This window comes from Sciurus carolinensis, chromosome X (genome assembly GCF_902686445.1).
Source record: "Sciurus carolinensis chromosome X, mSciCar1.2, whole genome shotgun sequence".
Lineage (NCBI taxonomy): Eukaryota > Metazoa > Chordata > Mammalia > Rodentia > Sciuridae > Sciurus > Sciurus carolinensis.
In genome coordinates this window covers 13,898,034-13,911,814 of record NC_062232.1, presented here as the reverse complement: position 1 = coordinate 13,911,814, position 13,781 = coordinate 13,898,034, and the positions used below count along the sequence as shown (strand labels likewise).

The 13,781-nt window shown below is 36.8% G+C and overlaps 1 protein-coding gene across 1 annotated transcript in view; it reads right to left on the bottom strand.

Annotated features, from left to right (window-relative positions):
- Cdkl5 (cyclin dependent kinase like 5) overlaps nt 1-13,781 on the bottom strand; it is a 166,983-nt gene that overhangs the window by 42,929 nt on the left and 110,273 nt on the right. Inside the window, exons 5-7 of the mRNA XM_047535091.1 lie at nt 9,416-9,552; nt 4,549-4,669; nt 2,557-2,616 (exon numbers count right to left, since the gene is read on the bottom strand). Of these exons, the coding sequence (XP_047391047.1) occupies nt 2,557-2,616; nt 4,549-4,669; nt 9,416-9,552 (318 nt within the window). The remainder of the gene's footprint in view (nt 1-2,556; nt 2,617-4,548; nt 4,670-9,415; nt 9,553-13,781) is intronic.

Sequence of the window (13,781 nt, the reverse complement as noted above, 5' to 3'; positions counted from 1 at the left end):
AAATCTTAGGAACAAAATGAAGTCCCCATTAGAGCCATAAGTCGAAGTTAAACTAGGATTATGATCATTAATTCTGCTACGGGGGACTTAAAGGTGTATTTGTATATTTATTGTTTCTAAACAGTTTCAGCCATTATGTAAACAACTATCAGTTGGCAATGATGAAAACAAAACAGGCCAAAATTACTGTCATCTCCTAGTGATTGAGAAGCAGATTAGGAGTATCTTAATTACCTCATAAACTTAACTACTACTTTTGCCCCACATCCTTTCAAGAGGTTTTAGGGCCATAGCATAGCCACAAAATGAGGCAGCAGGAAAAATTAATTACCCCACTAACTCACCAAGTATAATACAGGCTCATCGTCAATGGTTGCAAAGAGCCGAAGCGTTAAAATCAGAGGTAAAAATTAAGGTGTCTGTCAGTGTTGAAAAATGGAAAACTGTTTCTTAAAATGAAATAGTAAAATATAAAAACCATAGCAGAACAACAATAAACGCTAACTTAGTTCATCAATATTTCTTTGTAATACATACATTGAAGAAATATTTGTATTTCTGAATGGAGTTCTTCGAGTCAGACAAAGGAGATGCCTGTTCTGGGATGGGAAGCAATTAGGAAGTGCACAAGACACCGAATGTCATATGTGTGCTGCCCTGAGGAACATCCCAGACATTTAAAACACTCTTTTCTTTAAGGGGCTGGGTTGTGGCTCAGTGGTAGAGCACTTGCCTAGCATGTGTGAGTCACTGGGTTCAATTCTCAGCACCACATATAAATAAATCAACAAAATAAAGGTCTATCAATATTTTTAAAAAATAATAATGCTAGATCAGGAGAACTCTTTTTCTACTATTAACCATTCTTTAGGCATTTCTTTTTTTTTAATACCTTTCTTTTATTTATTTATTTTTATGTGATGCTGAGGATCAAACCCAGTGCCTCACATATGCTAGGCAAGTGCTGTATAACCCCAGTCCCTAGGCATGTTTTTCTTTTTTCTTTTCTTTTTTGTGCGTGTATGTGTGGCAGTACTGGAAATGGAACCCATGGCTTTGTGCATGCTAGGCAAGCACTCTACCATTGAGCTACATCCCTGGCCTCATGCATTTCTTCTGTATTTTTAATTTGCTTTATGATTTTCAGTAACTTTGGAGCTTAAAGAGATCAGTGGCCCATAGAATGATGTATGCATACTAAGTGATGTATGAGGGGCAAAAAGTCCCAGTATCAGGTAATAATCACAATTGTGGATAGGAAGTCAGACATTTTCAGTACCATTCCTGAAAATCATAATGCTAAGGATATGCTAAAAATGCCAAAATCAAAATCTTGCAGATAAAATATTCAATATTTCTTTTTTTATTTTTTTATTTTTTTATTTTTTATTTTCAATATTTCTTTTTTATTTTCTTAAGAACTTCTTTAAAAATTAGGGAAAGAGCAAGGTTTTTGCAATATTTCTTATAAATTATGATGAAAATTAAAATCTTTTTTCTCAGGCAAGTAGGTTCTTAATATTCAAATTCTTTGAAAGTACCAAGTGAAAACAGTTATACATGCTTCTAATTGCTACACTGGACAAAAAGGTCATTCTACGAAACTCTTAAAATTATCTACTGCTCACTTGTGTAATCCATTTATGTGCTAATGTAATCTAATCTAACTTGCGTATGATAAAGAGGTATTCTTAGCTACATGTGGAGGTTGATATTTATATTTGTGATTATATTTGAATATGTGAAAAAAATTTTAAGAATTCAACTGTTATGTTTCAGCATAAAGATTAGGTAAAATTTTGATCATAAAAAGTGACCTATGAACCTAAACACTCTAATTTATTATTTTAAGATTTTTCTAAATTATTTTAAATGTTTAACAGCACAATACAGAGTTACCCATATGGGAGATAATACATAATTATTTCCTAGGGGAGAAAACAACTAAAAAACTTCCCTATACATTCAATTAAGAGCTGGAATAGTGCACATCAGTTACTAGTCTCATTTCACTGAACATTTAGCAGAAATAAATAGAAGTGTTCTAAAAATGGCTTTGACCTTTCAGATATATAACCATTATATGGGCACAGTACGTGAGCATACACACATGCATATTTTTAGTGGTTATAATGAAACCTACAACAATTTCTATCACATTTAAAATATTTTAGCTTATTCAAATCAGGAATCCACAGTGATAATTCTAATAATTTTTTTCTAGGGATAATTCTAAGAAATGTTTTCTGGGGATAATTCTAAGAAATTTTTTCTGGGCTTATTAATATATACACATGCATGTATTTGCTTTGAATTCTCATAAAATAAATACTACATGTTGAATTTTTTAAAAAATACTGGATAATAGTCTATAAAGCAAGGAGAGATTAGTACTCCTCCAGCAATCAAATTTTGAACACAACAGAATGAACAACAGAATGTTGCTCTGCTAATTTAAGTAAAAAGTAAAGATTACTTTTAATACGCCTTTAAAAAGCTACTTAGGTGTTACACTAAATTAAATCTGAACCAGGACTCAATTTCTTTTTAACTTACCAAAGTCGCATAGTTTCAGAACATCATTGTGGCTGATTAAGAGATTTTCTGGCTTTATATCTAGAATATCAAGATTAAAAAGCAATTAGTAAAAATCGTCTATGTTCTGCTGATTGACACTATTATACCATGGTGACAACATCTAATTGGATATATCTAGAGTAATTTGAATAGAAAACCGTGGCAGTGAAAACCAGAGTACCAGAGTAACACATCTTAAGCTGGTACACAGAAGTTTCAATTAATTTTGAGAAACATGCAGATCACAATACTTCAATCCTTCTTTGTGTGTATGTGTGCAGTCCTGGGAATCAAGCCCAGGGCTTCAAGCATGCTGGGCAAGCGCTCTACCACGAACCTACACCCCAGCCTACCTTTAACTCTTAAAGGGATGAACTGAATCTCTTAAAGGAATTTAAGAATAACTGAGTCTAGGCCAACACATTTAAAGAAACAATTTTTACTACATAAAATATTAATGTAGATTTTGGAGGCAGAATAGAAAATGTTTACATCCACAAGATAACTTAAGAAAATACATGAACATAAGTATTCAGCATTATATTTACTGGAGGGAAAAAAACACAAGAAAAGTTTTCAGAATAATTTCTATATTTACATATCTCTTTAGCTTTTCTGTATGGTTCACAATGACCAATGTCTAATGCTGAAGCAATACTGAATGAGTCAAGTTAAGATTTCTAATTTTTTCCATAGAAGTCCTGAAGGTATGATAGGAATTGAGGAGCAGAAATTTGCAGAAAATGCAGTTGAATTCTCCCTTTGGGAGGCATCTCACAATTTTGTTTTCAGAGTATTGTACCCAGCATCTGTATCATGTAGTACAGGTCCAAGTGAAGAAGGGGCAGAGGTAGTGAAATCTGTAGATTTCAGAATCATGGTTTCTACAATTATTTCACAGCCATTGGTTAGCTATACACTTAACCAAATCACAATGTCATGATGGAAATGTAGTTAACTCAGTTCCTCATTAATATTCTCAAACATAATATATAGACTATTATTAGAATCATTACCCTTGACACTAGATGGCATATCCATGCCACTGACAACCTTGATGCGGTAACTGCTATGAGAGCCAAACGTAAGAGAACAAACTAGAAATAACATGAATTGACATTCTTCATACAACCTTTAAGCCAGTTTTCAAACTTGTGCATTTATATAGGTGATATCCTTGTGCATTTATATAGGTGAATTAAGATGTAGCATTCATTTATCTGATAATTCAAGGACAAGTAGGTATGGCAACATTTTCTGATAAACATACTTTAGCTCATTATTGTATCCATTTGTGTCCCACTACTATAAAATTATGCAATGCAAGAGAGATTATCATGAGAAGATAAATAGCAGAGTCAAAGGTGATTCTGAGCAAGTAATTTCCCTTTTATTGCTATTAACCACTAGTTTGTGGTAGTAAAGGACAAATTAAGACAGTTTATGGAAGTACAATTATGGTCTTTATGCAAGGTTGATCATGCCTACAACCTGCAGACAGAGAACACTTTTTACTAATGGATAGGGAAAACCAGGAAGTGAAGATATGTACTGGAGAACGTGGGTCTAAGAGAGAATGAAAGGTGAGTGCCAATGGGAAGGGAGTCGGTAACTTAGGGGTTCACTTTACCTGGTCTACCTGCAGGACCAAAATACTGGACATCATTCCTTTGCTACCCTCACCTCCCCTCCCACTCCAAGTTAAACTTCAAATACACATTTCTTAGATTCTCTTATATCACCAGGTGTTTCTAAAGTTCAGAGCAGATCTGGTTATACAAACACAGAGCTCTCACCACAATATCCAAATAAATCTGTGATTTATCTTTTACATGGTACAAAGGACATTTGGAGAACAAATGACTTCTCATATCCTAAGCTTTCAAAATGTATTCCATTTAAACAGAAAGATTCTGAAACTTTATTTGATGTTTTCTTTAGTATTTTCCATGTCAAAAATTCCATACTCACCTCTATGGACAATATCATTCTTATGGCACCAGTGAATAGCTTTGATTAGCTGATAGATATAGCTTTTTACTTTTTCAGGTGGAACTCCATTTGGCATTTCTTCCAGCAACTCAAGCATATTCTAAAAATTGAAGAGAGAGACATTAATTTCCAAAATTTGGGAGACCCAGAAATTATGTATTAATAATTTTTAAAAGCATCTTGAATGATACCTAACATACACTGTGTATTTTTTAGTTTTGCATGTCATCTACAACTTAGCTCATGGAGGATCAGGATACTGCATTAAGGTTTTTATTTTTACTTTTTCTACACTGCCTTGAATAATAATATAATAATAATGTTATATTATAATAACATAATAATAATACAATAATATTTCTTACACTGCCTTAAATAATAATATTCTTTTTACAAAAGACTTTCAAGCATCATTTTAGAATAATGTGAAAGGGAAAAACAATATAAGGTGGAGGTATGACATAATGTAAAAGAGGGGCAGTCATTTTAACACAATGTGCTGTGTATGTTTAATAAAACCTTGTACTGAAGTCAAGTCTTAAAAATTTCTGGATAATATCCCCTCCACCCCAATACTGGGGATTCAACCCAAGGTCTTGGGTACGTGAAGCAAGCACTCTACCACTAAGCCTCATCCCCATCCTTTTTATTTTTCTTTTGAGACAGAGTCTCACTAAGTAGCCCAGAATGGTCTTGAACTTGATATCTTCCTGCCTCAGCATTCTGAGTCACCGAGACTACAGGTGTACACTACCACGCCTGGCCTAAACAATATTCTAAAAGGAAAAAATAGTTGGATACAGTGGTGAACATCTATAATCCCAATGACAGGAGGCTGAGGCAGGAGGATGTTAAGTTTGAGGCCAGTCTAGGCAATTTGGTGAGACCCTGTCTCAAAATTAAAACTAAGAAGGGCTGGGAATGTGGCTCCATGGTAGAGCACCCCTGAGTTCAATCCCCAGTACTGGAAAAAAAATTCCTAAAATTAGAAGTGATTAATATATTTAGTAAAAAAATTAAAACAGGCTATAAAAGTACTGTAGAAGTAAAAATATACAGATCCAGCTAATCTGATATTCAAAAATCTTAGCTTAGAGTCATAGATCATTCTAAAATTCATGCAACAGTTTTTTGGTTAAGTAGAAACTTCACTTAGCCAGTCTCCACTGAATTTTCAGATTAACCAAATTCCATTTTTTCTGCAAAGCACAATGAGTTAAGGCCCACAGCACCATATTATTTGTAAGCAAACACCTAGGACAGCAATTCTCAGAGTGTGCCCTGGCAATCGATCTACAGGAGTCTCAGACTTTGCAGAGTGCCCATGAAGTCAAACTATATTGATCATAACACTTGGATATTTGCCTTTTTTGCTGTGTTGTCATTCACACTAATGGTACAATGCAATAAAATGTGTAAACTGCTAGTATCTTAGCATGAATCAAGGCAAGGGATTCTTCGATACAATTAACCCTTGCCATAAAAAAAAAAGAACAAAAACAGCAGTTTTAGTTAAGGATATCCTAATAACATAGTAAAAAAAATATTACTTTTACTAAATTTTGATTCTTAGAGTATATATCTAAGACTCTACATGAGAAAGACAAATCCGTATAGAGTACTTCTGCTACATATCTGGACCATGGACCATGGACCATGACTGTCTTAGGCAAAGTACTTGGGTGATTGAGATGAGATGCAAGCTGAACTAGTTGGTTTTGTGTGTGTGCATGCACACCCACGTGCAACACCATATTTTACTTGAAAGAATGATATATAAATTATTTATGTTAAAATTAACAGGTTTATCAATATTTACTTATTTGTGGTGCTGGAAATTGAACCTGGGGCCTTACGCATGTTAGGCAAGAGCTCTATCACTGAGCCACACCCACGACCCCAAAATTAATATTTCCCTATTGCTCAGTTTTGCCTTCTAATATGAAAAACATTAATAGATAAAACTCACATAAATAAAAAGTTGAGGGTTTCCAATAATTTTCAGAGTATAAAAGAATTCTAAGGAAGCCAGGTGCAGTAGCACATGCCTATAATTCCAGCCACTAGGGAGGCTGAGGCAGGAGAATTACAAGTGAAGACCAGTCTGAGCACCTTAGCAAGACCCTGTCTCAAATTTTTAAAAACAGACTGAGGATGTAGTAGAGTGCTTGCCTAGCATGTGGGAGGTCCTGGGTTCCAACCCTGGCATTACCCCCACTCCTCCCAAAAAGGTGGAAAACCACTGCTCTAATATAGCCTCACAATTTTGTTCACATAAGTCAAGTTGTATATTTATAAATAATCAGTTGTGTTTATTCTCATACCCATTTATAACAGAGGCACTTGCTATTTTAATAAAATTATCAACCAATGAAAATAACATTTTTTAAAACAGAGTTGCTGTTTATAAGAAAATGAAGTTGAATACTTTGGAAAGATTTAATGAAGGAAAGACACAAAAGACTGGCAAGGGATAGGTGCAGGCAGTGGTAAGCATAAACACTGAAGGACTCTGTAGTAAGATTGCTCTCCAAGTGTTTTTGAGCTTTTACTTCACTTTAAAGGAACATGATGGGTATGATGTACACAAGAAAGACCATCTGGAACTTTAATCAGAAAAGCAATATACAAAAGGTCTTGACTTACCTCTAAAGAATTGTAAATGTGTATTTATGCTTTGAGTTAAAATAAAATGTTTAAAGAATATATGCATCATTTTTAGTGATTCTCCATTTAAATTGCCTTTTTCAATAACAAATAACATAGAAAGTCCCAAATGCACAGAAAAATAGGAAGCCTTTGTAATATAAAAAACAAATTGTATCCCTCATTTCATATTCCACCCTAGGTTCCTCAGTGGCAGAGATACTGTCCCCTGATAGCTATTCTTCCCTTACTCCAAAGAGATATAATTTTCAGTTGGAGACCTAATTGCCAGAATGAAGAATCTACTTCCTCTCTGCCAAGCAGCCAGTGTGACCATGCAGCTGCATCCTGGCCAATGGCACATGACAGCTGGAGGTCTATACTGACCTTAAGGATAAGGGTCATATGTCAGGAGTAGTGGAACAAAGGGGCAGAAGCAGCCCAGCAGAAGTTCCTAAAACTACAGAGCAAAGCCCACACACAAGTCCTATACTGCTACCTTTGAATTTCTTGTTATTATGTTGAAGACACTGTAATCAAGGGTGTCTCTGCTACCCGGACCCCTTAAGAGCACCTTTCTCCTTGCCCTCCTGAAACTCACTGTTGATTGTTAGGCACTGACACTGATGGGCAGGTGTGATGGTCACCTTCCATCTAAGAACCATGGGGCATGGGAAAAGGCCCAGGTCTGGGCATTAGAAGCCTGCAGTTCTGGTAGTAGTTTGGACACTTAGCAGTAGAGAGCTCTCAGACATGCCAAATTGTCCACCCAGGAGGGAAACAGATACACAGAGGTGATTTCTCAATTTGTTATATATACTACAATGACATTTATCATGAACAATCACCATGAACAGATCAGAAGCAAACAGTGAAATACAAGATTTGCTGAAATTTTATTATTGGGCAGTGCAGTGAAAACTGCAAACTGTACAACAACTAAAAAATAAAGAGCATCTGATTTTCCCTGGGATCCTAGCACAGCAAGCCTTTTCTTATAACGATTTTTTTTTTCTTAAACCAACTTTTTAAGTTTTATTTTGGTAGGGAAAATACCTTAGGGGAATACCTAAATTAACACAGAAAAAGAAACTTCAAACAGATTTTGGAAAAGAAACATAAAAGCAGTGGTTTAAAATGACAAAGAATCTAGTATTTTTGAAGTTTTGCAAGTAATGAAATTACTACTTATATATTATTTATTTCACAGAATAATTTGTAATGGCTGAATGAATTCAAAGTTGCACTGCTGGTCAGTCATCTTGACAACACTACTTCCTATTTGATAATGACAATGGCAGTGATGCCCTGTCATCATATAACAAGCAGCTGGGAACTGACCTAAAGCAAAAAAACTCCTCCAACTTTAATTTTACTTAGAAAATATCATAGGAAACCAGCAAATATCACCCTTTTATTCATCTAGGAAACCTCCAAAAGGCATTTCTGGTTTGTTTCCTCTACTATTGTATTTAAGCTTTCACCATAACCAACTTCTGAGGGTCAGCTGCTCACCAAATATTCCAAGGCACCTAATATAGATCATTGTAGTGTACATTGTCATTAGGTCACATTGTTTAAGATGTCACTAAAAAGTTGAACTTTCATTTCTTTCTTTCTTTTTTTAAGTGCTAAGGCAAGTGTACTGACAACTCAAACAACACCTGCTTTACTTCTTTTGTCCCAGGCTTCCAATTCCTCACTCCTGGTCTTATCTACTGCCTCCAGCCTCACCTTAGGCCTCCTGGCAAGACCCCTTCCCTCAAAGAAAGCCCTGGCAGTTCACAAAAGGCTGCTCTGCACATTTACCGCCCCAGGTCTGATTCAAGCTCTTGGTCTATCCAGGAGGAGTGGGATCTGCCACATATCTACCTCTACCACCTATACCATCACTTGTCAATTCTCCTGTTTCTCCTTCAGAAACTGTTTAGGATTAATTAAAATCAGGTCTAAAAATAAGTTATTGGATTATAGATTCTAAAATATCAGAAGATAAACTGGTACATTGTTTCGACTTGAGATTATCTCTGTACTGTTCAACTGTACAAAATCTTTATATTTCAGGACATAATTATGGATAATATTTTCATTTTTCAAGGCTCAGATTATGAGTACATTGACAAGTTACACTAAGTAATACTTTCTTCAATAATGTCAGAAATGGTCAAGCAAATATGCACACTAGCAATAAAGGACTTACTTTTTCAACATATTCAAATACCAGATACAATTTCCCCCTCCTACGAAAGGCTTCCTTCAGTTCCACAATGTTTTCTTGTTTGAGAGTTCGAAGCATTTTAAGCTCTCGTAAAGTCGTTTCCTTGACTTCTTCATTTTCTAGAACGTAAACAATGGTGAAGACAGAAAAATTAAAGTTTTCAAACTACTTTTCAAAGAATTTTAAGAACACAGAAAACATTTCAATTTCATCTTCTACTGTGGGTACTTCTGCTTACGAAGTCTACAGATGGACTATAACATATTTTCTTATTGAAAAAAAATTGAGAATAATTTAAAGAAGAAAAGGCTTGCCTGACTAACACAGACCTGATTTTCTGCTTTTATTTTCTTATATTTCTTACTGTAAAGTGTACGTGCAGAAACATGGGTTTATAGGAAAGACATACAAATCCATTATCATTTAACTCTAACACTCTATACTGGGGAAGACGGCATTTAAAAGGGCCATAAGAATCAAGCGCATCAGTGCGCAGAGGCACTTCTCTGCTGCCAGCACCAGCAGCAGCTGATGTCTTTAAGGTTGGCCTCAAGCTTTGGTTTAAAAGAGCATTTTATTCCTCAGCCTGCATGGAAGTCACCTCACTGAACAGAGGTCGTGTGCCAGACATCCACAATGCAGCTCGTGGCCAAACTGCAGGGACTTCTTAAAGAGTGATCTCTCTGAATAGCAGCTGCTGTAGGTTCCCGCAGCCTTCCTGTGGCATGTCCATCTGTCCATCCCAGATGGTATAGCTGTTCTGGGATGGAGAACTGATGCTGAACCAGTAAATGCCCTTGCATACAACCAACTTCACTCATGATAACCTCCACAGACAGGGAGAAAGAAAGGAAGACATCTTAACTCTGATGGATTAATAGGGGAGTGAAGAGCTAATATTCCATTTTAAATGAGTGTTTATGATAGCTCCAGGAAATTCAAACTACTGTGTTGTTGTATGTATATTCAAGGATAAAGGTTCATAATCACTCAACTCTAGTTTCAAATTCCCCAAACAGTCTAAAAACTGAAACCATTTCTAAGAGTGATAAATTCATTTAGATGCAAAACTGTTCGTATGAGTATGTTGTGCTATAGAAACTCTACCGGGTGCTATATAGCATGCCATATTTCCATTCTAAAATCCCAAAGTTATGATTTGGCTCCAAGGTTGAGGTAAGGCCGGAATCCTAGCTTTGAGAGATTGTGTCACCCTCAGGTCCACACATGTCTTCAAATTTGAGGAGGAAGAAAATGGAATTTGGGTACAGGGGCATTTCTAGGAAGTCATACTCTCTACACAAGGTACACAAGAGGAAAAAGGCTGAAGCAGGGGTGGGAGGCGCAAAAGAAGAGGGGAGATTCTAAGTGCAGAGCCAGGAGTATTTCTCAGTTCCTTTTCTATCCCAGCCCCTTCTCTCAAACCCCTTTCAAACTGAGTCTAAAGAAGAGACTGAAATAGAAACAGAGGCTTTGTAGCATTGGAGCATTTGTAACAAACAGGGAACATGAAGTCAACACTCCTTTGTGAACTGGTTACATAAGGGAAGTATTCTACTTCAGTCAGACAACTGTAGGAGAATGCTGGAACACTGACTAGGAAAGGTCAGAGATGCTGCCTGTGGGAAGACAAGAACCAGGGGCAGGAAAGGCCAACAGTGGTAGAAGCAGTGAACAAGCCCCACCCGCATTGGGGGAAAAGCACAAGACAGCAGATGCCACCTGGTAAGGCGAATGAGTGAGATGCAATCAGGGGACTTCTTGAATTGGCTTCAAGGACTGTGAGGGGACACAGGGCCAGCTGTTCTCCAAAATGGGGCCTAGCCAGGGAAGAGGTGTTCTGTGATGGTTAGTGTTACAGGAGCCCCAGGTGCTGCAGCCTGGGGGACCACCACCAGTCTACAAAAGAAGCCATACCAGGAACTCCCAACTTGTGTTCCTCTCTCCCTTTATCATCTTAGGTTTTCAGTTCCCAAAATAGCCCTGAACCTTATTTTTTAGCCACAGGACCTTTGCATTTGTTCCCTGTGCCCAGAATGTTCAGTCTACCACCCTGGCTCTTTATAGGGCTGCAGGCTCCTTCAGGTTTTCTTTTTTTTTTTTTTTTTTTTTTTTTTACGGTGCTGGGGATCGAACCCAGGGCCTTGTGCTTGCAAGGCAAGCACTCTACTGACTGAGCTATCTCCCCAGCCCATGGTTTTCTTTTAAATATCACTCCTCAAGAGTGCTTCCCAGACCTTTCCCAGACCTTGAGGCAAGTTGGCCCCATCCCCACTATTCCTTATTACAGAACTCTGGGCTTTTCTTTTGCCATTACTTATTTTTTTAATTTTTTTTTTTTTTAAATATAGGTGGAGCATCCCTTACCCAAAATGCTTGGGACCAGGAGTGTTTCAGATCTTGGAATATGTGCATATAGATAATGAGATATTTATTTTGGGACTGGGAGTCAAGATAAAACACGAAATTCATATATGTTTGATATACACTGTATACACATGGCCTAAAGGTAGCTTTATATGATTTTTAGTGCACTTGTGTTTTGACTATGACATGTCATGTAAGATTACGTGTGGAATTTCCCACTTGTGGCATCAGGTCAGCATTCAGAAAGCTTCAGATTTTGCAATATTTACAATTTTGGATTTTCAGATCAGGGATGCTCAACCTATATGTATTTGTTGCTTACTGTTGTTCCACCTGTGTGGTCACCTCTGCTAAACCCAGAGCTTTAGGAGGATAGGACTAAGTTCTTCCATTCAACAATATACACCCCACCAACCAGCACAGTACTTGCTGCAAAGAGGTGAACAATAAATACTTCCTACATGAATGCTTCAGCTAGGACCATGAGATCTTTGCTCACGTGTGGCTAACTCTTCTTCACTTCAGAGGTAGCGAAAACAAAATAACAGGATGGCAAACAATAGGCACTTTGCCCTCTTCGTTTTGTGTGTGTGTATGTATTATTGTTGCTGTTTGTTTTGTTATTTTGCTTGGTACTGGGGATGAAACCCAGGGCCTTAGGCATGCCATACAGGCACTCTATCACTAAGCCATACCCCCAGCCCTGCCCTCTCAGTTTTGAGTATAGCACTTTCAGTCCCTTCTCTCTCAGGAACTTTGAATAGGCTGCTGATCACATAAGACAAATTGAATTTATTTTCCCTAATTCACCTCTGATTGGTTGTTTTTATAACATGTGACTGCAAAAATGGAGGTTCTAGAAAATTGATAGTACTCAGGTCAAGAATGTATATGGGTGTGTGTATAAAATCCTTAAGAGTATCCGAAAACTAGCTGGGCATGGTGACACACACCTGTAAACCCAGCAACTTGGAAGGCTGAAGTGGGAGGATCACAAGTTTGAGGCCAGCCTGGACAACTTAGTGAGGCCTTCAGCAACTTAGTGAGATTCTGTCTCAAAATAAAAAATAAAAAGGGCTGGGGATATAGCTCAGTGGTAGAGTGCCCAGGGGTTTAATCCCAGGACCAAAAAAAAAAAAAAAAAGAGAGAACACCCATAAACTATGCTGGAGCTGTGTGGTACTAAGTAAATACAGCTGGTATATCTTCTCTAATCAAATGCTTGGTGAATTCTTGGCACACGTAAAGCAAGTGAAAAAAGGGCGCTTTGTATTACCAATCTGTGACTGTTTCACTTTGCTAATGGATAAAGCCACCTCAGAATATCTGAACCAGAATGGCTTTAGTAGAAGGAACACTGGAACAAGACTACAGAAATCTAGATTTTTAACTAATTAGTCTTTTAACTAATTAACAGTGTGACAGTCACTCTGGGCAAGCCACTTAACTTTCCATCGGTAAATAAATAAATGCATCCCCAATCTTATGACCTTTTCCAAATCTAATAATTATTTCTTTTCATTAAAATTTTTACTGATTATAAGCCTAAGCCTCAATGAATTTTGGTATTTTGTTATGCATCATTCAAATCTATACTGACTTCACTTAACAATGGTTATGAAGAGAAGATAAATGACCCTGCAAAAAGAAGCACACTAAATCAACTAGCATGTAGTGCCAAAACAACTTCATTTTAGCAGCCTATTTTTAGGAAATGAATGCTTCTTTACTTTATGCCAGTCATAGGTAATAAAAGTGGAGGTAAGTGCTTAAGCATTAAAATTGTAACGAATGAGAGCAGGCAGGAAATGGAGTTATTAATTCCCGAAGTGCAGGCAAAATGTGCACTCTTCATTAATGGGAACATCCTATAATTTTGTTTCTCTAAGTACTTTTAAGGTTCCCAGCCTGTCCTGCACTTTATGATGAAAATTGAGGCAGCAAATGATGAAGTGATGGAGAAAAGGAATACATGCTCCAC